Here is a 27,472-nt window from a genome sequence, read left to right as displayed (position 1 = left end):
TGTATGTAGTAACCCCCACCTGGAAACTACCGAAATGCTCATCAGCAGTAGAATGAAGGACCTGATATACTGGAGTAATGTAGTACTAGACAGCAATGCAAATGAATGCTATTCAGTTGCACATAAAAATAATACTGCCACTCATAAACAATGTGGTGTGAAGGAATCCATCCACAAGAGTAGCTACTGTATGATTCTGTTTCTATAAAGTGGTCAAACTGATCTACATTCTTAAAGGTTAGGATAGTAATAATGTTACCCTTTGGGGGTAGTTACTGGAAGAGGGAATGGGTGGAGGTGGAGTACATTAAAATTCTCCCTATTAAAGTAACAGTCATGGTTTCTCTTTCCTGGACGGCACCCTAACTGGTTGGAAGGATGACTCTGGAGGTACATAGCGTGCTGCCTAATGAATGAAGCACTGTGCAGCCAGACCGACCTGTTAAATGAAGTTGGGTCACACAGTGGGTGGGGCTAGCAGCAAACTTAGCCCTTCAGATGTTGAATATGTGGGACATTTTCTCCAGTTCTTCTGTTTTTACCATGGAAGTCAGTTCTAGTCAATCTTGCAGGAATACATCTATGGATAATTATGATTTGCTAGAAAGTGAATATCAGAATAGTGTTTTAGTTGTGAATGTTCTTTGAATGGGATTTACTGAACCTAAATTGGTTGTGGTAGTGAAAATCACTAAAAAATCATTTATGTTTGCAAGAAAATATTTGTATTGTCAAACATATAAGACCGCAGTTGTAAAACTAAAGTGTTTTGCAAGAGATTTCTCTTTCTTGGGAAAGCTAATCTAATTAAATTCCCTTCCCTAGCAATGATTTATTCTGACTTATTTAAAACACCATTCCTTAGCCAGGTGCCATGGCTCATGCCTAAAATCCCAGTACTTTGGGAGGCTGAGGTGGGTGGATCATTTGAGGTCAGGAGTTAGAAACCAACTTGGCCAACATGGTGAAATCCCATCTCTACTAAAAATACAAAAATTAGCTGGGCGTGGTGGCGCACACCTGCGATCACAGCTACTTGGGAGGCTGAGGCAGGAGAATTGCTTGAACCTGGGGGAGTAGCAGTGTGGTGGAGGTTGCAGTGAGCCAGCATTGTGCCACTGCACTCCAGCCTGGGCAACAGAGTGAGACTCCATGTTAATAAAACAAAAAAACAAGAAACACCATTGCCAGTCTATACTTTTTAGAATTATTAATATATTTATGTTAAAGCATTTTTCCTATTCAGTCATTTGATATCAATTTAATTGGTTTTGTATTTTGTTTTACATTTTAGAGTTAAGTTAGAATTAAATTATTTGTTAAAAGATATTTTCTGTGACTTTTTATGTTAAATAAAATATTTTTGTATTTGAAATATAATGCACATCAGGCAAGAATAGGGCAAATTCTGCAGTTTGCTTTTTCAAAATGGTCTTTGTAATTTAAAGTTCACCCCTAGAGGGTGCTGTTGTATTGAACATTTAAATCTGATCTGCCGAACCATTTAAAGTTTTTTAAAAGTGCATAGATTTGTGTTAAAATCTTATTATATTACAGAGAATGATCAGTTGCTACTTAATAGAAGTTGAGTGTGTTTCAACTTTCAAATGGTAGTATTTTATGAATGATAAAATCTAAGACATAGCTTAATCATATTTGCTTTTGTGAAAAATTCCACAAAATATTGTCCTTTTAAAAAATCATCCGTGAGCTACCCCAAGTTGTATAAATAATCACTATTCTGTGATATATTTAGGAATTCTTTACTTGAAAGAAAGTAACATCAAAGGGAGTTTAATAGATACTTGGTTTATGTCACTGATTTTTTTTTTCTTAATCAGCTACTCCCTGGTACTGTGTGTCACTGATCTTTAAGGCATTTGAAGTTTGTTTTGTTTTGGTTTCTTCTTTAATTCAGCAGCTGAGTTGTTGACCTATTGTGTACAAAGCAGTCTTTATAATATGGTAGGGGAGAGACACAGAAACTGTCTCATAGTCCGCCTTGTTTTAGAATGAAGTATAGAATAAACGTAAAATAATGCAGGATGAAGAGATTAATTCTAGCTAATGGTTCTTAGGAGGGATTTCAGATAGGCCTTTAAGGAATTTGCATTCTAAACTAACATTTAAAAGAAAAGAAAGTTTGGTTTCCTAAGTCTTCTTTTTTACCACTCAATGCTAGGTTTTATTTTTAAAACCTTTTATTTATTTTTATTTTTTAATTTTTTTTTAGTCAGAGTCTCACTGTATCACCTAGGTTGGAGTGCAGTGGTGCAATCTTGGCTCAATGCAACCTCCGCTTCCTGGGTTCAAGCAATTCTCCTGCCTCAGCCTCCCAAGTAGCTGGTATTACAGGCGCCTACCACCACACCCAGCTAATTTTTTTGTATTTAGTAGAGACAGGGTTTCATTATGTTGGTCATACTGATCTCGAACTCCTGACCTCAGGTGATCCACCCGCCTTGGTCTTCCAGAGTGCTGGGATTACAGGCATGAGCCACCATGCTGGCCCCTTAAACCCTTTTCTGTACGTTCCTTCTTACAGCCTTATGTTAGTAATTAAGTAGATTACAACGAGAAAATGCGCTGACCAATGTAGTACTTTACAAACACTATTGTCGTCTTCATCACCATCATCATCGTCATCATGTTACTGTTCTTACTGTACTGAGGAATATGTTGGTAAATTGCAGTAGACCTAGAGATCCTCTTAAATGTGACATTTTTGGACCTCCAACTTATTGTTTAACTGATGCTTTAGCTCAAAGAATAGTCAAACTTATTTTCTTCTTATTAGTAAGGTCTGTTTTGAGTATTATTCACATCAGGTTAAAGTGTTTTTTTGTTTGTTTTCTATGTGTAGTAAGAAGTGAAAAAAAGGGCTTTAAAATGAATGCATTCGCTAAATATCCAGCTTACCTGAAACCCTGGGAGGAAGAGACCAATGGAATCCAGTGGGGAACCAAATAGTGCAGTAGAGTTACTCATGTTTTCTAGTGTGGTATTTGGAGGTGTTGTGTTAGACTTAACATTAAAACGTTCCCCTCTCTGCAACTAGTCAAATGAAAGGATTTTATTTTAAATAAATGTCTGGGGAGTGATTTTGATCATTTGGCTTTTCTTTCCCCAAGTTAATATTAAATAGAAGATCATTTGACTTTTATTACACGGCTAGCAGTTTTGGTGATCTATCCTAAAGTGGTAGTCAAACCTATAGCTCAACCTAGTAATTAGCCTGGGCTTTCTTTTATCATCATATTGCCATTATTCCACAAAGATGCCGAGGCACAACTGTAATTAACATTTATAAAGCACTTATTGGGCCAGGCGTGGTGGCTCACGCCTATAATCCCAGCACTTTGGGAGGCTGAGGTGGGTGGATGGCTTGAGGTCAGGAGTTCAAGACCAGCCCAGGCAACATAGCAAGACCCTGTCTCTACAAAAATGATTAAAAAAAAAAAAAAAAAAGCTGACATGGTGGCGTGCACTTGTGGTCCCACTGAGGTGGGTGGATCACTTGAGCCTGGGAGGTTAAGGCTGCTGTGAGCTGTGTGTAATTGAGCCACTGCACTCTGGCCTAGGCAACAGAGGGAGACCCTGTTTCAAAAAACCAAACCAAAGCAAACCAGTTAGAGCACTTATTGTGTGCTGTGGGGGAGTTTTACACTAAGGACTGAGGCTTACTTTCCCTCCCTCCAGAAACTTATGGTCTAGTTTGGGGAATTGGTACTGATATGTGACATAATTAGAAAGCAGTAGAAGATAAAAAGCATGTGCACAAGTCTATAAGCTCTGCAAATTTAGAGCTCTCTCTGTCGACTTTGCACTTTGAGACAGATACCCCATCTTAAACATCTTTGAATCTTCCAAAGGTGTAAAGAAATGTTTGGATTCTTATTATTTTTAAGTTGTAAACCCAAATCAAAAGGAGATATCATGAGATATGTAAGCTATAATAAGATATACATATTCATTGCCTAGTTCTCACCAGGGAATATTGTTTTCATTGTGTTGCCGTTTTTTAAAAATCAGGAACTTACTTTATCTGCACCTTCATTATAGGAAGAATAAACTATTTGTAGACTAGTTAGAAATTCAGGAAGATGTATAAAATGCACACCATTCAAAGATGGGCACTGTTAACATTTTTGTTTACTTTCCAGTCTTTTTAATGTATACTTTTTTCTTTCTATTATGTATGTACTCATAAATACATTAGCACAACTGGTGAATAATGTGCGTATTTGTTTTATACCCGATTTTTATTGTTTTCAGTTAACAAATGTAGTACTGTCATACAGTATATAGCATAGCATTTCCTCATGTCATTATAGATTATTAAAGGTTTTGTAATGGCTACATATTATTCTGTCATCGATATGCCAGTTTTAATTCATCCTCTTATTTTTGGACTTTAGGTTTTCAAGTTTTCATTTTACACATAGCAGTATGATAAGCATCTTTATGAAACTCTTCAACCAAATCTTATTATTTTCTTAAGACAGAGGTCTAGAAGTGGAGTCCAGTGCAAGGACAAAGGCATGCAAGTTTTTCATAAAACAGTCCAATGTGTGCCAACCTGCCTTATAGACAGGCGTTATCTGTTTATATTGCATTAGCAGTGAGCAAAAATTCCAATGGCATCCTGTTTCACCAGCAGGAAATAAGATTGAAAAAGTCTTTTTGTTAAATTGGTAGATGGAAAATCACTTATTTTCTTAAAATTTATATTTCTTTGATTATTAATAAGGTTGAATCATTTTTCAAAAATGTGTTGGCCATTTGTTTCTCATGCTCTTTACTCAAAAAATGTTTATTCAGATCAAGTGATTTTTCAATTTTTTTCTTTGCTCTTTCTAATTTTAAATGTTCTTTGTATACCAAGAACATTTATCCTTCACTGTAATATGTGATACAAATATATTCTTCTGTTCATGTTTTGCCTCTACTTGGTTTTGGTGTTTTCCGATGTATAAAAGCATAAAATCTGTATACTCAAATCAAATTCTACATTTTCCTTGGTGGCTTCTGTCTTTGATTAAACATTTTATTTCTGGCTTAGCAAATGTTTTCCTATTCCAAATCAGATAGTCTGAACATATCCTTATAGTTTTGTAAGTTTTTACAGCAAAAACCTTACTTTAAAGCATCTAAATCATCTTTAAAACTTTGGGATTTATTTTGGTGTACAGTATAAGGCAAAGCGCTATTTGAGTTCTTTTCCCAATAATACTTGTTTTGTACCACTTCTTCCCCATTGGCCTGCATTTATGATTCCTACATACACAGTATGTGTTTGGTCCTACCTGTTCTGTGCCCAGTAACACTCCAAAAAATCTTCTTTGCTATATGTTTTAAATATTTGGTAGATTGAACTTACTCATTCTTAAAAAAAGAACTGGCTCTTCCATCTCATGTGTTTGTGGATAAAATTTAGACCCATCTTTCCAATTCCCTACAAAACTACCCTGTTGGTACTTTAATTATGAATATATTAGCCTATGAATGAATTTGAGAAGGATTGATATTTTCTAGTATTTTTTTTTTTTTTTTTTTTTTAATGGATGAGTTGATTGTACCCTGAAGTACAATCAGAATCTACATGGTGTTTCTTAAAGGCAAGGACATGTGGTCTCCAAGAGATGTTGACAACCACCTGATGACATCGAGTAAGATAAACCAGTGTGTGCTAGAAGTAGGGATGGGGAAATGAAGAATCCGCCTTTTAGACATTTTAATCTTACTGATTTTATTCAGCTGGTATTTTTTGATGGCCTACCATGCACCAGGCTTCTGCCAGACTGACCTTGAAAAGGTGAAGAAGGCATAGTCCTTGATCTGAAGTCTAGACTTGGCTAGGAATGCAGCACATATGAGGTAAGGGTTAAACATCCTAATCCAAAAATCTGAAACGAAAAATGCCCAAAATCCGAACAGTTTTGAGCGCTGACACAACAGTTAAATGAAATGCTCATATTGGAGCATTTCAGATTTAAGACTTTTAGAGATGCTGAACTGGTAAGTATAATGCAAATATTCCAAATCCGAGAAGGTCTGAAATCTAAAACACTGCTGGTCCAAGTATTTTGGATAAGGACTATTATCCTATAAAAGGATAGCTTGGAGTAGGGTGTGAGGAGATAGTAGGATGGAGTCCCAGAGAGGTTTCACAGGACAAAAGGGACTTTCTGACAAGTCTCAAGAAAGAATGGATGTTTGCTGAGTAGACAGGCTGGAAAAGAAGAGATGTCCTGCAAACTGAGAAGCGAACTGATGTGATTTGTGGAGTAACTAACTGTAGGTCATCCAGTGTGCTTGAAATGTAAAGTGAACGTTGTCAGGAGCTGGGATGGAAAGGTCTAGAGCCCGTGCTGGAGGCGCTCCCAGGCTGCAGAGGCTGGCTCTGGGAGCTGGCCCCTCTGGAGCACAAGCTTCTTTGTGAAACCAGGTTATGTTACATTTTTCCTCCAGACTTTGTTGTAGACTGATACTTTGTAAAATGTAATGCAACCCAATAACTAGAAATATGAAAGCTACAACTTTGAAATTTCTTTAAGATTTGAGAGACATAAAATTAGTCTGTCAAATTGCTATAAAAGTTTTAAATGTTCATTCTCAATTTCTGTATCTAGCTGTTGGGGACTAGGAATATCCGGTGCTTGAACCCCTCTGGATCACACTTGGGTAGCACCATGCTAGGCTCCCGGATAAGCAGGAAAGATGTGGCTATTGGCTGGGAATGTTACAGCAGTTAAGGTAGACCTGTGGGACAATGTCCACAGAAATGATTGCCACCTGGAGACTGAGAACTGCTATTGTAAGTGATGCTGAGTCGTTAAAGAGAAGTTACTAAATATTTTATTCATTTTCTACAATGGCATTGTTTGAATCATATGCTTAAATCACTATTTTAACAAAAAACTCTTCGTGTCAAAATAAGTGAATAAAAGGAAATGTCTTAAGGCAGGGTTTTTTTTTCCTTCCCAGATGAAAGCAATGGTTCTCAACCTTGGCTGCATATTGGAATCACCTGGGAATTTAGAAGCTACTGCTGCTGGTTCCCACACACTGAGATGAGTTTGGAATGCATCCTCAGCATTCAGATTTTTTTTTTTTTTTTTTTTAGATGGATTCTCACTGTGTCGCTCTGTCGCCCAGACTGTAGTGCAGTGGTGCAATCTCGGCTCACTGCAACCTCCGCCTCCTGGGTTCAAGAGATTCTCCTGCCTCAGCCTCCCAAGTAGCTAGGACTACAGGCATGTATCACCATGCCTAATTTTTGTACTTTTAGTAGAGACGGGGTTTTACCATGTTGGCCAGGCTGGTCCTGAACCCCTGACCTCAGGTGATCCACCCACCTCAGCCTCCCAAAGTGCTGGGATTACAGGCATGAGCCACCTCGCCTGGCCCAGCATTAAGATTTTTAAAAGCTTCCCCCAGGTTCCAATGTGCAGCCACTTCTCTCCCATGTGGGATATTCTAACGATGCATAAAGTTTTCTGATTGAGAATTTATGTAAAAAGGTAGCACAGTAGCTGGGCGTGGTGGCTCACGCCTGTAATCCTAGCACTTTGGGAGGCTGAAGTGGGTGGATCGCCTGAGGTCAGGAGTTCAAGACCTGCTGGCCATCATGGTGAAACCCCATCTTTAAAAAAAAAAAAAAAAGGTAGCACAGTAATAGTATTCTAAAACTATCAGTTGAATTTAAATCTGATACCTGATACTGGATGTTATGAGTTTCCTTCCAACCCTCCCCACCAAATACTATTAAATATTTCAATTACAATTGATAGGCTACATATTTTTCACTGTAGCTTATTACATGTAATATAGCATCAATAAATATTTTTATAAACGAAAGCTTGTGAAGTCTTGATTCCTCTATTGTTTACTTCACCTAATTTCACCCCAGTGATTACTGTTGGAGCAATGACGACAACAGTACTTGGATGTCGTATGAATTTCCAACTAAGATTTGATTAGGACACCTGGCCATGAGTGTGCCTAATACACCCAATGCAACTATTGCTGGATTTTTAACATACAATTCCACCAAATGATTTACTCAAATATTATTTTAGAATATTTAAAAAATATTTTTAGAACATTCAAATGTTATTTAGAGCTTTTTTTTTTCTGTTTTGTTAACATGTTCTTCATGTGCTGAAAACTGAACATTCAGTGATTCACTCATTCAGTAAACAGTTTTTGGGCACCTAAACTTGGTTGTGCTAGGGTATGGGTATTCAAAGGTTAAGCCCTAAGTCCTTACAATAGTAAATAGCACAGCTGTATGCCACTAGCTTCTTACACACAGGTGGGTGTCATACAAGCAAAATGAAAATAATTTTGCTCCTTCCCTCTGTAATCTCAAGTGCACTTTCAGTTTTTGATATTACAGCCTTATTTGCTTAAACACCTTCCAACACCTTCCATCGCTTCTTTTCCCCTCCTTGTCTCTTTTTTTTTTTTTTTGAGACAAAGTTTTACTGTTGCCCAGGCTGGAGTGCAGTGGTGAGATCTTGGCTTACTGCATCCTCCTCCTTCCAGGTTCAAGCAGTTCTACCACCTTAGTCTCCTGAGTAGCTGGAACTACAGGTGTGCACTACCACGCCAGGCTAATTTTTGTATTTTTAGTAGAGATGGAATTTCGCCATGTTGGCCAGGCTGGTCTCAAACTCTTGACCTCAAGTGATCCTCCTGCCTCTGCTGGGATTACAGGTGTGAGCCACTGCACCCGGCCCCCTCCTTGTTTTTTAAGTTACAACATTAGATGGGGAAAAAAACGCTCTAAAAGTAGTTCTGTCAACTAATTTGGGGGCTGTGGGCCAGTCATTTAATCCAGCTGAACCTCACTTTTCTCTGCTGTGAATAGGTGATACCCTCCTTGCCCTGTCTATCTCAGTTGTTGTTATGGGGATTATGAAAGAAGTTACATCTGACATTAACATCAAAAATTTAAATATCCAGTGAAAGTGTAAATGGACATTATAAAACATACATTAAAAGAAACAAAGAAACTAGATATGTGTGACTAGTGCATCACTAGCACCTTGGGTTTCCGAAGCTCCACCGTGAAGTTTCACGAAAGTTGCATTCCATGGAAGTTTGCTTCCATGATGGATTTTTTTTACTTTGTACTCAGCTCCTGAAAAAGAAACTTCCTGGATTTTCTTTTTCCCTCCTACGGCCGGGCTGCTTCCTGTCAAGAGCCAGTCTGCCAAGGCCTGGTCTCTAGAGTCTCTCCCCCTCCCCTTTCTCTTTCTTTCCAACACTTGCTGCATTGAGAGGCTGATCCTGTGCCGGAGCCCTCCCTGCCTCGGCCGCGCGGCGCAGTGAGCATGCTCGGCCTCCAGCGGGAAGAGGAAGCGGCCGCATCGGAGTCCTGCCAAGCATAGCCCGCATGTCAGCGCTGCCGGCTTGCAGCGGGCTGTGAGCGGGGCCGGCGCCGCTTTGTCCTAGGAAACGGGCTGCGCGTTTCTCTTTTTCACTCTTTTCCATTTCCAGGAAGGACTTGTAAGGACTTCTGAAACGCTTTTTTCAAACTCGATCGGTGATAAAGTACAGACAGCGTCTACCAGTAAGCCCTTGAAGGGTTTCGTGTGAGCTCGATTTTTTTGTGTGCCTTTTTAAAAAAAAAAAAAAAAACTTTTGCATACTTTGTTTTGATAGTCTGAGGCTGGGCCTCTGCCTTTGTGAAGTTGAAGAGCCAGGAGCTACTCAGCAACAATTGATTTTTGAAACTTAACTCTTTTGGGGCGAAAGCAAAGAGCTGGTTTTCTTTGCTAGCCCAATAAATGCTATTTATGAAGATGGACCTGTTGAACTATCAGTACTTGGACAAGATGAACAACAATATCGGCATTCTGTGCTACGAAGGTAGATGTCCCACTGTAGAATTACTGCCCTTTCCTCGTCTCGGCCACTCCTCCTCAGTGCGCTGGGTGCCTGCCTTCTGAGCGCCTGTTGTCCTTCTCCTCGGGGCGGTTAGGGCGCTGGAAAGGCCGGCGTTTCTTAGGTTCGGTTCAGCACCGGGTGTGTTCGGATATCAGGCTGCGGGGGGCAGTCGAGGGGGCTGGACGGGCCGGCGGTGAAGTAGAAACCGTTCCAAGTTTGCTTTATGCTTGCAACGTACTCGCGCCTTATTCTTTGTGATTTCCGCTAATACTGTCTTGAGGGGGAGGACTTGTAGGACGCCGTTAAAAGTTGAGGCTGCGTTTGGGGGAGGGGCTGATGGGGATTGCACCGTCTACTGTACCCTGCTGTGGGCCACAGCGCCCCGCGGCTCACGGAGGGGGAGCCAAAGTTACAGCGAGTTTCTGTACTCGCGAGTGAGTGTCCCAAACCGCGGAGAATGTCCCTCTCCCGCGCAGGGGTGGAAGGGCACCGAGTCAGCGAGCACAGGCCGGCTCTTTGTCTCGCTGGCGCTTCCTGTGCAGCCCGGGGAGCGCTGACATTGGTGTTGGTGGTGGTGGGGGGGGTGTTCCTCGAGCTCTGCCTCCCTGTGGGAGCGATTACACAACAACACCCCGACCCCCGACCTGCCCCAAAAAGGGGGAGAAACCCGCGCTGAATTCTTATTACCTCCCACTGCCCGCGAGGTGCTTCCCCCACGGCCTGTATTTCAGACTGTGTCTGGTAGCAGTAAGAGAAAAATCTATTTTTTAATCTGTTGGAACATCCTCTACGTGCGATTTGAAAAAGTGGCAATGGCCTGGGTCTGCCGCCGAGAGGCATCTCCAAGGGAGTTCGGCCTGGCAGGAAGAGTATTTTTTGTTGTAACCACACACACATCCGGGACTCTTTCTCATTCAGCAGGAGCAGTTTCCATTTTTTCTCTACTAGTAAACGGGATATTTCTCTTGAAGAAGAAAACGGTTACAAAAACTTGGGAGGGTGATTGACTTCTATTTTTTTAATCTAAAAACTTCAGGCCTGTTTCTTAATCAGTTAAAAACTTACCCTTTCCAGAGTATTTTTCCCCTTCAAAGAAATAAAAGAAACCTCATTCACGTTGTTTTTTTAAAAAACTCTGTGGATAAGGATCTCATATTTAACGTTTTTTAAAAAGGGTATTTGTTTACTCCTAGTTCTTGTTATGAGAATTTTGGTGAATTGCTTTCTTTGCATCTGATGTGTTAAGTAACATCTTGCTTCTGAACTTACTTTAAAAAGGCAGACGACTTTAGAAAGCCATCAGCAGCCATTACTGGGCTTGTTTCCTGTGAAATTCACGTATTGCAGTCAGGGTTTTGTTTTTGTTGTGTTTTTGTTTTTTTTTTTAAATTGCATTTTAGGTTTTGGGGTACATGTGAAGAACATGCAAGATTGTTGCATAGGTACAACACGTGGCAGTTTTTTTTAACCATCTCCCCTTCCCCCAACACGAAAGAAAAACTTTTTAGGCAATTTCTGATGTATTGTCCTTGCCAATAAGTAATACGATATTTTAAAAACAAAACAAAACATAATGACCTGAGAGAAATATAAGATTGTTGGGAAATTGATACCAGATAGCAGCAGATTAATTTTTCCTGTCTCTGATTGGTGAGGACCAGCTTATGGACAGCGAGCCCAGGTCAAGTTGTATAGCATTCAACACGCAGGAGAGTCGAGGGCTTCTCTTCTCTTCTCTTCTCTCTTCTCTTCTCTCTTTCTTCTCTTCTTTCTCTTCTCTCTTTTCTCTTCTCCCTCAGTATTTGGGAGGAAGAAACTTTGATTTTGAAAGTTGAGTAGCTATATGGGATAATGGGCTAAAGTTTGTTTGGTTTAAACATCTGCTCCTATTTTCCTTATTATGAAAGTTAACATTATTTTAACACCAGAATAAATACACAGGAAATGAAGGAAAGCACAGCAAAATTTGAGTGTTGTTTATAGTGAGTTGTTGATGTCCTAGTGGTTTTCTCAGTGTAAACACTGCACACATCTGGTCTGAACTCCAGAGGGTGTTTTGAAGATGGGCATAAATCACACACTGGATTTTTTTGTAAGAAAAGTTGGAAAGGTTATGGTTCTTTTAAATCCAACATTTGGACTAGGGGAATATTCTTTTTAAACCTATCAGCTCCCCAGCATTCCAGGGAAGTTGTTTGGAAAATGGAATGTACTCTTGGTAGGCAACATTTGATTTCATTTAGGACACAGTCAAGTTTCATGCCCCTTAAAATGAGGGATAAATTAATTTCTTGACATTTTAGTTTTAAAAATTAAGATGCAGATGGTTAATTATTCTTACTAGCTAAATTATACTATGTTCTTTAGTTGTATTAGACATAGTAGCTCTACTCCGCAAAATAAACCATGTGTCTGTACCATCTTTCTTAAACCTCTCTCGTGACTTAATACACAAATAGAACTTTTTAGCCATTTACCTTGTAGCATATAAGGTCTTCCTGACTGACTGACTCCATATTGCTTAGATGTGGACTCCCTCCTTGATAACTGCTTCTGGCTCCTGCTCTCCACTACAGTTGTCTGCAAGAATAATTGAAAAGAGAATAAAGGGAAAAAGTTAACCACAATTAGCAGGTTTGGGGTGGGAGAAGGAGAAGTGAGGCAGAGGGCTGGAAGAATTGAAGTCTGTTTAACTTCTGGAAGCTAACGTATTACCTTCACTAATGATGAGCAGATTAGCAGAACTGTACTTGGCTAATGTGTCTGTTCAGAACCTCATGGCTTATTACTACTATACTCAGCAGTTAACCACTTCATCCTTCCTCACCCCACTGAATGCTCAAATGATACTCACTTGAAGCCCAGTTTTGCCTCTGTCTACATGAAAAGATCATAGGCCAACCCCAGCCCTCATTTTTTCTTTCTGAACACCTGAGAATGCCTTGCTAGACTGGCGAAAGCCTCATGAAGGCAGGGCATTCTGTCTTGGTGATTGCTGCGTCCCTGAATCCTAGCACAGGGCCCGAGTGGGCTCTCAGGAAGTGGTTTAGAATGAAGGCTGACTCAAAAAAAATCGTGCAATCTCTCCAGTGACAGCTGTAGTTGCTACTGTATAATTTAACACTTGATTATATACTGCCTTGTATTCTCTAATTAATTATTGCAGAGCTACCCAGGGCCTCAGACATCATCTAATACCTTTGTCTTGTTTTCACCAAGGAAACTGAGGCTCAGAGAGGTAAACTCTGTTTTTCAGAAAGTTTATTTATTTAGAAAGTTTGTGGCAGGATTGAATTAAGTTTTGACTCTTCTATGAATCTCCTATGCTGTATTGCTTCTCCAGAATTATTTCATGTCCTTTTTTTTGTAAGATGGAGTCTTACTCTGTTGCCCAGGCTGGAGTGCAGTGGCGCCATCTCCACTCACTGCAACCTCCACCTCCCGGGTTCAGGTGATTCTCTTGCCTCAGCCTCCTTAGTAGCTGGGATCACAGGTGCCTGCACCACCATGACCGGCTGATTTTTGTATTTTTGGTAGAGTTGGGGTTTCACCATGTTGGCCAGGCTAGTCTTGAACTCCTGACCTCAGGTAATCCGCCTGCCTTGACCTCCCAAAGTGCTGGGATTACAGGCGTCAGCCACCATGCCTAGCTTATTTCATGTTTTATCTCCTCATTAGTTCCATGATGTTAGGGTCATGCCCTGTCCTGGGAGCCCTCACAGCCTAGCAGTGGGATAACTCCCTGGATTACAGTGCACAGTCGAGCCTCTCCCACTTCTTGCTCCGAAGCCAGTTGCTGCGAAGTTCCAAGGCCGTTGTGATGTTGAGGAAAGGGTAGGTGAGACACCTCTGGGTGACCAGCCTCGCTAGAAGGTGTGCTCTGTTCTGCTCTGGCACTGGGCTTGCTTTTCTTTTGTCTGCCTGTGCAGAGGAGGAGGCCTGTGTGGATGCCAGCTCCAGAGCCAGTCAGCAGGGAGCAGGGGACAGGGACAGGTTAGATTAAGGGCTTTCCTCAAGATGGCTGCCGCTGCACTGACATCATCCCTGGGGCTGAGACGTGGGCCTGCCAAACGTGCCCTGGCTGGCCGCTGCTTTACACTGCTGGTAGTGATACTTTAATTATGGGTTAAGAGCCATTAGTGTGTAATTTGGTGGAAGAATTCTCTCCTTTTAATTTAATAGGGTGATTTATATTGGGAGAAAGTAGCAATACATTGCATATTGTGATTCTCTCAAAGCTTAAGAGCGGAATATTCCGAGTTCAAGTTTTAGAACAGTTCATTGTTTTAGACACAGTTATGCCTTGTTTCGTCACAGGCTACTTTTAAATTAATTTTCTGGAATGGAAGGGAAGACACACACTGGAGAGTTGCTGAATTCAGTGAGACCCTGTGATCTTTTGTTTTCCGCCAGTCTAACCACCACTGGTTGAGTGGAGTCCTGGCTTTATTGTTCTTTGTCTAATGAGCTCAGAGGCAGCAGGAAACTTAGGAGGCTTGGGTAGGTGAAAAGGCCATTTTGTAGCCTCCCCTGGTCCCCAGCCCTGCATATCAAGTGACAAGCTCTTGATCTGGGATGTATTCCGAGGTAGAACATCTGTAACTGTTTTGCTGTGGAAAGTCATTGTACTTTAGCTTTTTACTTGCAGGAAAGGGTAGGGAGTGGGGGCGGGTGGGGTTTAGGGAGGAAGGGAGAGAGAGAGAGAAAGAAACTAGGAGGAGCTTGGTTAGTAAAACATGCCCAGGTGAGCCCAGGAGCTCTGCGACTTGGCCGGTGTCTTTCTCCTGATTACAGTTTGTGAAGAAAGGTGTGATTATACCCTCCTTCCTTCCAACTCCCACCCTTGTTTCTCAACCCCTTTCTCGAAAGATTATTGTACTTGGCTGTTTGTGTCTTGGAGTCTATACTTGGCTCCTTCTGGAGGCCAGGTTTGTTCCCCCCACCTCCCTGTTGTCTGCGTGGCCTTGTATTCCTAGGGTGCCTGGATGTGTTGCTGTGAAGATTTTTTAAAACATGCGGTAAAGATAGAAAGCAGTCCTCCTTGGCACATGAGGAGATTCCAAACTTCTCAATAGAGTTTAGTTATGCCTGTGAGGATGTTGCAGAAAACTGGATTTTTTTCAAGAAGAAATTACATCCAGATTTAGCACTTATGTGTGTACACAAATATACAAAAACAGTCAGACCAGGGAATATTTCTGGCGATCTTTGTCATCTCAAAGTATCTGACGTTTATTCAGTGGCGGTTTCTCTTTGGTGGTATTTATTATTGCACATCTAAGCTCATAGCAACCATTTTTTTAGCCTTGCTCTGCAACACGTTTGTAGTCCCAAACAGGTTCCTCTCCATCTTTTATTTTTTAATGAACTCATGCGTCATTTCTCACCCCACGACTGCACAACCAAATCCTAACCGTGACTGCTGATTTATGAAAGCAGGGCCTGAAAATGATTTTGCTTTCTTCATTTATTCTTTTTTATTCCTTCCTGAATGTTACATGTTCTGTAAGTTCGAAGGAATTGTCACTTCACTTTGCTGTCTTGCCTTTTCTGCATTGTTGTTATATTTTTAAAAAATTCTGTAGATTGTTTAATTTCAAGGTATTATGTATAGAATATGTTTTAATCCTATCAATGTGAATCATGACTAGTTGAAAGAATGTTTAGTTACTCTAAATAAAATAGAAAATCTATTCTTAAAAGTCCTCTTTAATGTGTTGCTATGCATAGGATTGTTCTAAACTCTTAACATTTCACTCTTTTGTTTGCCAAGAAGACAAACTGAAATATATTTACTAAGTGATTAGACAAAACTCAATGCTAGTATCGTGTTGTTACCCCAAATCCATTCTGTTATTAAACATTTACGGAATGCTTACACTCTACTAGGGAGTGTTTTAGGGATCTCTCTCTCTCTCAGCATGTTTTATAATAAAATATACATACAGAAAAGTGCATAAAAATGTGTATTTTATGGTTAGAGAAATGAACAACCCTGTGACTATGGCCAGGTCAAGAAATAGTAAATTGCCCTTCCAAGTATTATCTTTTGAACCGATCCCTTCCAGCCCCAAGAGATCACCACAATTGTAACTTGCTTTTCTTTATACCTTTACTACCATGCGTATAATTCTAAACAAATTCTAGCTTGGTTTTGTCTTTTTTTTTTTAAACCTTGTATAATTGGATGCCTGTATGCCTTCTTTTGTATCTGTTTTTGGTGAGATCTTTTAAAGTAGTGCACACATCCTGAGAAGTTGTTTTTTTGTTTGAATCCGGCATCTTTCGAGTGTGAGGACTCCTGGCTGTGGAATATACAGATGTCTCAGCTTCCCTTCTCATTCATCTGCAGCTTCACTCTTTATTAAACAGAATTGGTGATACTTTGGGAAGAACTTTTTTTTTCATTTAGTATTTTGTTCACATTCTTCACCACCTGTTGAAGCCCTCCCACATCCATGCTGTAATCGAAAATTAGGAGTTAGAAAATTCTGCATAATTGTGGAGAATGCAACGTGGGGGACACTACTGGAGATACATAGCTTACTTAGGGTCTGAATAGCAACTTTCTGCATTAATAAGCAATTTGCTTAAAGGCTGAGACGTGTTACAAGTCAACTTTGTTGCTGTGCCAGGTTTCTTTGGATGTTAATCCAGGGACTTTTGGATACATAGAAAAAGCTTAAATTGCTCCAGTATCCAAACAATACTCTATATTGTATAGAGAGGACTGTTAGAGAGCAGCACATTTCTAAAACAATACTCTGCATTATGCACCATCTAAAATTATGAATGAAAAAGAATTACTCATATGTATTGCTCTTGATTTTTATTTTATATCTGTTTTGCATGAAAATAGTTGCCTGTTAATTCTTCTTGGCTAGTGATTTGATTTTAATAGCGTGAATTCCAGACTTTAATGGTTTGATGCAGATGTGCTCTGCCAAGCAATTTAGCAGAGTTGTTTACACTACCCATAATCCAGCTGGAAGACTCTATACTTCTTCCCTGATAACAGTTAAGGGAGTGATGAGTGCAAATTTCTGGGCACTTTCCCCTTTGAAAATAAATGCATCTTCCATTATGTGGCAGTACTATTAAAGTGACAAGAGATTAATTTAAAATTTTATTTTAATGTCAGCAGGTTTTTTTTTTTTTTACCCATTTTCTTCCATTCTTACTATGCATGTCCTTTTAAACCGTTGTTTGTCTGATGAGCCACTGATAAACTGTTGGCTGACCTCACAAAGAACCTTTGTTTTATTTTCCTGCTGAAAAGTTATGACCTCTTTGCTAATGCTTAAAATCACCCACCAGAGAATGATCTGGTTCGCTTTTTAAGGACTATGTAATAGCAGCTGTGCCAGGCTTTAAGTTCTGAGTAGTGGGTAAAGGGAATGGAAAATAGCTGTCATTCTCAACATAAACCCTATGTGCAGTATTCTAGCACAGTTCTGTTGAATTCAAAATTTGAAGCAGTTACCACCAGTTTCTGGAGACCAGTCTCGGAGGCTTTTTTCTATTAGAGGCTTCATGCCAGTAAAAGAGGGCCGATACTGGTAGGGGACACGGTAAAGTTCCAGAACTCACAGTGGACATCAAGCATTGCCCTTGGTGTTTGATACAATACATGCAGTGTTTGGTTCTATATTTTGTCCCATAAAGAGAGAGTGAGTGGGAGATGACCTTCTTGTAGAGGTGGAAGAATCCTTATATCTCCTTTAGGGAGAAAATAAAAGAACCACATGTTGCTTCCCTGCCTGCAAGCTCTTCTGAGTTCATCACCATTCCTGTTTGCTTCCTTCATGGGCAATGAAGGCAGATTCTTCTGTTGGTGCTCCCAGATCGCTTTCTTTTATGATTTCCTCCTCTTCCTCTCCTGCTTCTTTGTCTTCATCGTGTGCTCCTATACAGGTCTCTTCCAATTTTAAAACAAAAATAAACCCTTTTCCGAATCTCATTTTCGTTCCAGCCATTGGACTGTCTTGTCCTTGCCATCCACATTATTGGAAGAAGGCCAGCTTACCTCTACTCCCTTTCTGCCCTTTCTCTCTTAATCTGCTGTCATCTGATTTCTGCTCCCACAACTCCGTTGAATTTGTTCTGGAGACTGTCACTAAATGATATCCTAGTGACGAGTTCAGTATTTTTTAGTTGTTACCTTAATCTCTTTATGCCATGTGGTACTGACTTTTTCCAAATTCTTAAAATTCTTGCCTCCCTTGACTCAAATACTGAGTCCCAGCCAGAGCTGGTTGCTCATGCCTATAATCCCAGCACGTTGGGAGACTGAGGGAGGCAGATCACTTGAGCTCAGGAGTTCGAGACATGGTGAAACCCCGCCTCTGCTAAAAATATAAAAATTAACCGGGTGTGCTGATGCTTGCCTGTAATCCCAGCTATTCTTGGGAGGCTGAGGCAGGAGAATCACTTGAACTCGGGAGGCGGAGGTTGTAGTTAGCCAAGATCATCCCACCACACTCTAGCCTGGGCAACAGAGTGAGACTCCATTTCAAACAACAAGAACAATTGAGTCCCCATTCCGCCAGGAATAACATGTGCTGATGCACATATGGTGAGCAACACCAATCAACAGGGGCTTGATGGAGCTCCTGGGGGTGAGGAGGGGAGCATAAAAGGGTGACACAGGCTGATAAGCACTAAAAGCAAACTTTGGTCGCAGTTTGAGAGCGGACTGGAAGGGAATAAGAGATGAAATAGAAATAGGCGAGGATGTGAACCTGTTGTACTGGCTTAGGCAAAAGATAGGGGTAAACCAAATTCTGGTGGTGGCCACAGAGGAGAAAGCAGTGGATAGATGTATGAGATCTTTAGGGAGGAGCCTGGCCGGGCTTGGTGATGGATTGAACGGTGGATGAGGAAGAGGACATAGGAGATGCTGAGGGTGCCTCCCAGATTTCCAGCTCATACAAGCGGATGGGTGGTGCTGCCATCTGCAGAGACAGGAAACACAGGAAGAGGACTAGGTTCTGGGGTGAGGTCATAGGTTTAGCTTCAGCTGCGTTGAGTTTGAAGGATCTTTGAGATTTCGAAGAAGAGATAAATAATAGAAAGTTGGATATGTGATTCCAGTGCTCAGGAGAGGCTGCTGCTGGAGATACTAATTCGGGTAGAGAATACTCAAAGCTTTGAGTGAGCATGGTCACCTAGGGACAAAGGATAGAATAGGTTCAAGAGGTCCTAGGAACTCCTCTCTTACTAGGTGTCCATTAATTTTCCTCTTAATTGCTAAAATAATCTCTAAACTGCTTCCTGCCTCTAATCTCAGCCCCTTCTAGATTTATATCCATAGAATTACCAGAGTATCATTCCAGCTTACCTCTTCAGCCTTACTTTCCCTGCTCCCTCACACCCTACAGTCCGCATATGTGAAACTGCTTCCTGTGAATAAGCCCTTTTGCCTCTATCTGAAATCTCCCTGCTCCTTTCTGGTGGCTCCTAGTAGCCTCCAGGGCAGGGGCTTCTGGAAAGTGGCCCTTCCTCTCCTCTGCATTCTTGGAGAGATTAGGTATTTGTATTTTCATGGCATGCTGTGCATACTTCTGCTGTGGAATTTACCTTGCTGTATTACCTTCTCCTCTGTCTGCCTTCCTCTAATTTCTGGGAGGGCTAGGATTTTGTCTTGTAACTCCTTGTTCTTCACACCAGACAAGTGTTGTCTCCTTATGAATGAATCTACTCCAGTGTCTTTTCACTAAAGATAAAAATTGAAATTGCGTGACTAGCCCAAGGATACTCAGCTAGTTGGTGACACAAGTGAGCTTCTTAATTCTTAGAATACTGTTCTTAGAGGCAGGGAAGATAGCTGAGAAAAGGAGGAATATTAATAAGAGGGGAAGAGAGAAAGAAAAACTCGAGGACCTAGCGTCTAAAGAAGCTAATGCAGGAAAACATTTGAAGTTGGCTGCTTGATTACAGATAGCTGCCCTTGTTCGTCTTGCTTTCTAGTTACTTGACTTTGGACAGTCTGCTAAACGAACTGATCACTGATGGGAAAGTATTTAATACCCATTATGTGCCAGGAAATGTTTTATGTGCTGGGGATATGGCAGCTAGCAAACCAGACAGCAAGATCCTTGACTTTATAGAGTGTATGTTCTAACAGGGAGACAGATGAGCAACAGGTAAATAAAGAAGATAATTAGAGGTTATGCAAAGTCTTATGCCAGGTTGATGTCTGTTAGCTGATTTACTGTTTAGAGTGACTATATCCAAACATGAAAAGGAACTGCTTTTATTTTGAAACTTCAGAATATAAATTTGAGTGGATGATTTATTTTCCCCATGGTCTTGTGAAGGATTTTAAAGTACATTAAGGAAACCTGTAGAAAATTTCTTTGGAATCTTAGGAGTGTGGGATTTTTTCCTTGGTCTGTTAAGTGTGGCCGGAGAGTTGGACTGCCTCACTCTGTTGTATCTGTCACTATAATGGGAACTAGCATTTATTGAAATATTAACCTTTTTTTTTTTTAAAGAAGGATTGAATGGTTTGTCTTGGATCCTAATAGGAATGAAATATATGTAGAATTTTTAAATTCAGTAAATTTTATTTTTATTTATTTTTTGAGACGGAGTCTTGCTCTGTCACCCAGGCTGGGATACAGTGGCGCTATCTCAGCTCACTGCAACCTCCGCCTCCTGGGTTCAAGTGATTTTCCTGCCTCAGCCTCCCAAGTAGCTGGGACTACAGGCATGTGCCACCACACCAGGTGAATTTTTGTATTTTATTAGAGATGGGGTTTCACTGTGTTGGCTGGTCTGGTCTAGATTTCCTGACCTTAGGTGATCACCTGCCTCGGCCTCCCAAAGTGCTGAGATTGCAGGTATGAGCCACCGTACCTGACTAAATTCAGTGAATTTTAAAAGGCTTAGGAAATTGACAGATTAGTTGTATGTTCTGAAAATACTGTGGTCAGATCTGATGCTGCCCTGAATAGGACAGACACTACCACTCTCCAAGGGGAGTTTCTGATTATGAGCTCTGACCTCATGATAGTGTTGTACTTAGTGAGGACTGGATAAATGCAAACCTGGGGCTTAATTGGGATAATGGACTGGGGTTTTCCACCTGTTCTGTTTTCTTTCTTCCTTTATTCTTATTGAGGCATAATTAATTGTGATGAACTCAAGGTTATACCTTCCTGAAAATTTTCCCCCTGTTTTGTCAAACGTAAAATTAGATCAAGTTAGAATTTTAAGTGTTTCCCATACATACAAAAGGAGAGTTCATGGACTGGGAGACCTCAAACCCAAAAATGTCACAGTCTCACTTTTATAGCAGTTACAGTGCAGTTTAGAGTATAAAGGAGGAATGATTGGACATTTTTCATGAGTGGCTGTCATGTATATATCTTTAAGGCAGACAGCTGTTTAAGCCGATTTGTTGTTAGCTGATTGGTTTGATCCTTATCAAACCTTATTTTTTTTGTTATCTGCTGATAAGGACAAAAAAATCTCACATTTGTGTTTCCTTTGGGTTTAGTGTTTGGGGAAATCAGGATGACTTAAGTTTTGGTTAAAAGTGGTTGGCCTTGGGCTGTCAAAACTGTGGCCTCCATTATTCTGTATTTATTGTTAGCAGTCTTTTTGATTTGGACTGACCACCCAGGTCTAGAGAGAGAACATTCTCATCACCCCTGAGCCTCCTCGAGCTTCCTTACCAGTCAGTACGCACATCCCCCAAAGAGAACCACTGTTTTGACTTCTGTAGTCATAGATTAGATTGGCCTGCTCTTGAACTTCATATAAAGTAATTTGGATCCAACTTCTTGTGCTTATCTCTTCTTAGCTTGATGGATGTTTGTTTCCAGTTTTCAACTATAATGAATAAAGTTGCTTTGAACTTTTTTTTATTGTGGTAAAGTATATATAACATAAAACATATTATTTTAACCATTTTTAGATATACACCTTGTTGTACAATCTGAACATTTTAATGCAAAGTTTTTGTGGACATATGTGATCATTTAGTGGAATTGCTGGATTATTGGGTGTGTTTAACTTTTCAAGAAATGGCACAACTGCTTTCCAAAGTGGTTGTAACATCTTACTCTTCCACCAGCAGTGTATAAGCGTTTCAGGAACTCTACATCTTTTTTTTTTTAAATTTTTTATTTTCGAAATGGAGTTTCACTCTTGTTGCCCAGGCTGGAGTGCAAGTGGCATGTGATCTTGGCTCACTGCAACCTCTGCCTCCTGGGTTCAAGCGATTCTCTCTCAGCCTCCGGAGTAGCTGGGATTATAGGCACCCACCACCTCACCTGGCTAATTTTTTATATTTTTAATAGAGCTGGGGTTGGATGTTGGTCCATGTTGGACAGGCTTGTCTTGAACTCCCGACCTCAAGTGATCCACCCACCTTGGCCTCCCAAAGTGCTGGGATCACAGGTGTGAGCCACTGCGCCTGTCCAGGAACTCTTCATCTTTACCAGTAATTGATATTGTCAGCTTTTAAAATTTCAGTTCTGCTGGGGATTTATGGATAATATTAAGGTGTTGCTCATTGTTAACTTGTAATTCATTACTTATTGGAATGCCTAGTATGACACTGTTGATTGGTACTATGTGGAAAAAAAAAAAGATATATTCCATACTTTTGGCAAGTTTATTGTCTAAATTAGAGGCTGGAATATGTATATTTCTTGCCTAATTTCATGACAGAGGTAGTGATTTTGGTATTGTCAGGGGAGGGGTTGTTTTTCCAAGTGGGTGAATCTAAGCCATGGAAACCAGCAGGCAGCCAGATTGAGGGACGTGAAAAAACATCAACGTGGCAGAGACGACTCTTTTTTGAGAACACTTTCCTTTAGCTTAGTGTTGCTTTGCTTTATTTCTTATTTAGAAGTGATTCATCTAACCACTGGCCTGTTAAAATAAAGTTCAAGGATGAAGCTCTCTTAGCTCCAATTTGATTTATCTTCTGGTTTGCCTACCATTCCCTCTTACGATTCTTTTAGTTTTCCTCCCATTTGGAATGCCCCTTCTACTCCTTTCCAGCTATGTGGATTCTTCTTTTTTTTTTTTTTTGAGATGGGTCTTGCTCTGTTGCACAGGCTAGAGTGAAGTGGTACCCTCTCAGCTCCCTCCAACCTTCGCCTCCCGGGTTCAAGTGATTCTCCTCCCTCAACCTCCTGGGTAGGCGGGATTACAGGCATGCACCACCACACCTGGCTAATTTTTTGTATTTTCAGTAGAGAGTTCAGGCTGGTCTTGAACTCGTGACCTCAGCTGATCCAGCTGCCTCTGCCTCCCAAAGTTCTGAGATTACAGGTGTGACCCACCATGCCTGGCCCAGCTATGTGGATTCTACATATCTTTCAAGGTGTGGCCCAGCCTCGTTTTATGAAACTTGACCCGGAAGATTTTATAGGCAGGAATTAGAACTTAACCTTGTTTTCTTTAATCTACACATTTTGGGAAGACTATCTCTTCTTATTGTCTGCTTTTATTTCTTTTTGAATACCAATGAAATACAGAGAATGGTACAATCTTTTAAAAACACAGACATGTATAAATAATAGAAAAAGATTGGCCACACCCGAGAAACAACCATATTACACTATTGATTTCAGTCTTTTCTTCTGAGTATATATAATTTTTTTTTTTTTTTGAGGTGGAGTTTCGCTCTTGTTACCCAGGCTGCAGTGCAATGGCGCGATCTCGGCTCACCGCAATCTCCGCCTCCCGGGTTCAGGCAATTCTCCTGCCTCAGCCTCCTGAGTAGCTGGGATTACAGGCACGCGCCACCATGCCCAGCTAATTTTTTGTATTTTTAGTAGAGACGGGGTTTCACCATGTTGACCAGGATGGTCTTGATCTCTTGACCTCGTGATCCACCCGCCTCGGCCTCCCAACTGCTGGGATTACAGGCGTGAGCCACCGTGCCCGGCTGAGTATATATAATTTAACACAACCAAAATCATACTGTGATTAAAATTTTATATTCTGAATTTTCTTTTGTTTAGTATTGTGAAAATTGGCTTTGGCTTTCAAAGTCTACAAAAATTATTAATGTATACTTATTATTCCTATAGCTATGGCATTATTTACCCAAACACCTCTCTGTAGTTAGTCATTAGGATATTTCCCCTATTTGAAAGGTCTTAATAGATTATGGAAGTGCCTATTTTACTGCATGCTAATCAGAAATCTTTGGCAATTGTTTCGTCTAAAGTAGTATCTCATATTTAAATTTAAAGTTATTAGCAGTGAGATTGATTAATTTTTAATGCTTATTAACTTTTCATATTTGGGAAAACATTTAAACTTTTTTGATTAATTTATTTTTTAGTCAACACATTGTATATATTTCTAGGGTACAATTTAATATTTCAGTACATATTTATATTGTATAATGATCCACTCAAGGTAGTTCTTGTATTCATTACCTCATCTTTATTTGTGGTGAGGGCCTTCAAACGCTTCTCATGTAGCAATTTTAGAATATAAAATATTTTACTGTTAACCATAGTAATCCTTTTATGAACTGGAACTGCAGAATTTATTCCTCCTATCTAAAGTAACTTTTGTATTTTAACCTTTTAAAATGTCAGTGCCTAGCAAGATGCTTTGTCCTCTTTCAATATGTGATATGTTTATATCATCCTCTTTTGAATTTCTGTTGAGTTTATAGTCTATAATTACCTTTGGCAGTTATATCACCTTGTATTTCATTGTCTTTAATGTAAATAAAATGTGACTGATGAACAGCAAACAAATGTAACAACTTACGTATCTAAATGAGTAGAGTTTAAGCCTGTCTTCAAAATAGTTACCTTGGAAAATTACACATTTAACTTAACACTGAGATGATCTTATTCTCAGAGCATTGATGGTTTTCTTTGTTTGTTTGTTTGTTTGAGACAAAGTTTCACTCTTGTCACCTAGGCTGAAGTGCAATGGCGTAATCATGGCTCACTGCAACCTCTGCCTCCTAGGTTCAAATGATTCTCCTGCCTCAGCCTCCCGAGTAGCTGGGATTACAGGCGCTTGCCACCATGCCCGGCAAATTTTTGTATTTTTAATAGAGACAGAATTTCACCATGTTGGCCAGGGTGGTCTCGAACTCCTGACTTCGTGATTTGCCCACCCCTGCCTCCCAAAGTGCTGGGATTAGAGGCATGAGCCACTGCACCTGGCCACATTGGTGGTTTTCTAAACAGTGGCCAGTAATTTAAAAAAATAGAGAGAGAGAGAGAGAGAGAATGTGTGTGTGTGTGAGAGAGAGAGAGAGAGAGAGTGTGTGTGTGCGTGAGAGAGAGAGAGAGAGAGAGAAACAAATACAGTGCTTACTCTTGCCAGACAGAGTTCTACATAAATATGCCTATAAAATGAAGAGCTAGTTTTTTCTATGTCATTCTGAAGCCAGTTCCACAAGTGGAGTTTGAAAATATCTTTTAATCAGTGGCAACTTTATTTGGAATAAATAGGTTCAGGTTATTCTAGTATGACTACTTTTTTTTTTTTTTTTTTGAGACGGAGTTTCGCTCTTGATACCCAGGCTGGAGTGCAATGGCGCGATCTCGGCTCACCGCAACCTCCGCCTCCTGGGTTCAGGCAATTCTCCTGCCTCAGCCTCCTGAGTAGCTGGGATAACAGGCACGCGCCACCATGCCCAGCTAATTTTTTGTATTTTTAGTAGAGACGGGGTTTCACCATGTTGACCAGGATGGTCTCGATCTCTTGACCTCGTGATCCACCCGCCTCGGCCTCCCAAAGTGCTGGGATTACAGGCTTGAGCCACCGCGCCCGGCCTAGTATGACTACTTTTAAGTGATAACACTCATTTGCATGTTTGCCAAAAAATAAATAATCCAGTTTTCACTGCCCTCCCCCACCCCCATCCCCGCCCACATCGACCCCATCTAGAGTATGAATTACTTGAGGGCGAGACACCTATCATCTCTTGTGCATCCTCCACCATTAGCACTTCTCTGTATTGTGCACATAATTTGAAATCCTAGAGTCCTTATTTTAGATGGCTGAGGCAATTTGATTATCATGCCAGGAAGTCTGACTTTGCCTTCCTAGTTTTTGTCATCCTTTGTTCAGCTTTGCAAACCCATTTATATCACATGGAGTAACTGGTTGTTTAGGAAGTTCCAGCCAACTGTATTTTTGTTTGTTTGTTTTACAAACCCTTGTGTTGAGGGCTGAGTTTCAATAGATTGCAGCAAGGAAACTGCACAGCCAACTGTTCTTTACTTCATTTTATGGATGATACAATACCTATTTTGTCTGTAAGTGGCTTTTTGTAGAATGAATGCCGCATTCTCATTGAAGAGGTGGGATAACCATAGCTCATAACCACCACAATGTATTTAGAGCACTGTTCAGGGAATATTCATGGTACCCTCAAATACTTAATACTGCCTTTAAAGGTAATAAAATCGCACCCTCTGCCAGATCTTTTGTGTCATGACAAAAAACCAAAACAACTTAGGTTCCGCCCATCCAGGGCTTATCTTTGAAGTAAGGAGGAGAATGAAAGACATAAAGAGTGGCAGTTGGATACATTTCCACCCACACAGGTACTCATTTTGTGTTGACTTTGTATGGTCTGTTTGTGTGCGTGCAGTGTATTTTTTTTCTTTTTTGGTGGTGGTGGGGGAAGGTTATGTCTTTGGTTTCAAAAGAATTTCCTTTCCGTATTTGATTCAGATTCTGTATTTGGTTACCATTGCAGCTGTGATAGTTGCTTGACTAATTTTTGCAATCCCCAGGCTCGTTGAGATTCTTGGAAAGATAAAAAGTCACCATTTTTACTCGCTCCAATGTTGGCTCTGTTTCTGCTCAAGTTTTTAAAAGGTGATAGGTTTAAGTTCATATTTTTAACAGCTTTGCCAAGATGTAATTCATATATCGTGCAATTTGTTCATTTAAAGTTTACAATTTAATGATATTTAATATATTCACAGAGTTGTACAATCATCACTATGATCCAAGTTAACAACATTTTCTTCACTCCCAAAAGAAACCTTGCACCCTTTCACTCTCCATTCCTCCTTCCCGGTCCCTGGCAGCCACAAATCTACTTTCTGTCTCTCTATATAGATCTGCTTATTCTGGACATTTCCTGTAAGAGGAATCATACAACATTTTGTCTTTTTTTACTTCATTCCTTTTTATTGCTGAATCCCTTGTATGGCTGTACCACATTTTATTTACCCAAAAAAAAAAAAAAAAAAAAAAAGTTTCTAAAGAAGCAGTACTAGCTCCTGGATAAAGATTGTGTTGAGCAGTTAAACAGACTACAATGCCTTCTTCACTAATCTTCAGATATGACAAAGCAAGAGAAAAATACGCCATTTTGTTTGCCAATTTGCTCTTGAACCCCAGGAAAATGTCATGGTCCTAACCACTCTGTTCTAACGTGTCTGGAACAATAGCATGATTTATTTTTAGTATCTGAGTGACATTTTCTGTTTGGTAATATCTAATTTCAGATGGAGCTATAGATAACGGATATAGATAAAATTTGACATTTTCAAACTTGTACTTTCAAAGACTTTAGAACCAAATCATCCAGCTGAAACCATAATGTATTATAAACTGT

The 27,472-nt window shown here is 40.2% G+C and overlaps 1 protein-coding gene across 5 annotated transcripts in view; it reads left to right on the top strand.

Moving 5' to 3' along the window:
• VGLL4 (vestigial like family member 4) overlaps window positions 1-27,472 on the top strand; it is a 164,059-nt gene that overhangs the window by 68,502 nt on the left and 68,085 nt on the right. Inside the window, exon 1 of one of the 5 annotated variants that reach the window (XM_012472131.2) lies at window positions 9,378-9,879. The exons of the other annotated variants lie outside the window; for them this stretch is intronic. Coding sequence (XP_012327554.1) covers window positions 9,798-9,879 — 82 coding nt within the window. The 5' untranslated portion in view covers window positions 9,378-9,797. Of the gene's footprint in view, window positions 1-9,377; window positions 9,880-27,472 lie in introns of those variants that run through there. 5 annotated transcript variants of the gene reach the window in all.

This window comes from Aotus nancymaae, unplaced genomic scaffold, assembly GCF_030222135.1.
Source record: "Aotus nancymaae isolate 86718 unplaced genomic scaffold, 86718_ANA_hifiasm-v0.15.2.pri h1tg000046l, whole genome shotgun sequence".
Lineage (NCBI taxonomy): Eukaryota > Metazoa > Chordata > Mammalia > Primates > Aotidae > Aotus > Aotus nancymaae.
Note: the sequence above shows the minus strand (reverse complement) of the source record. Positions and strands in the feature narration are given on the sequence as shown.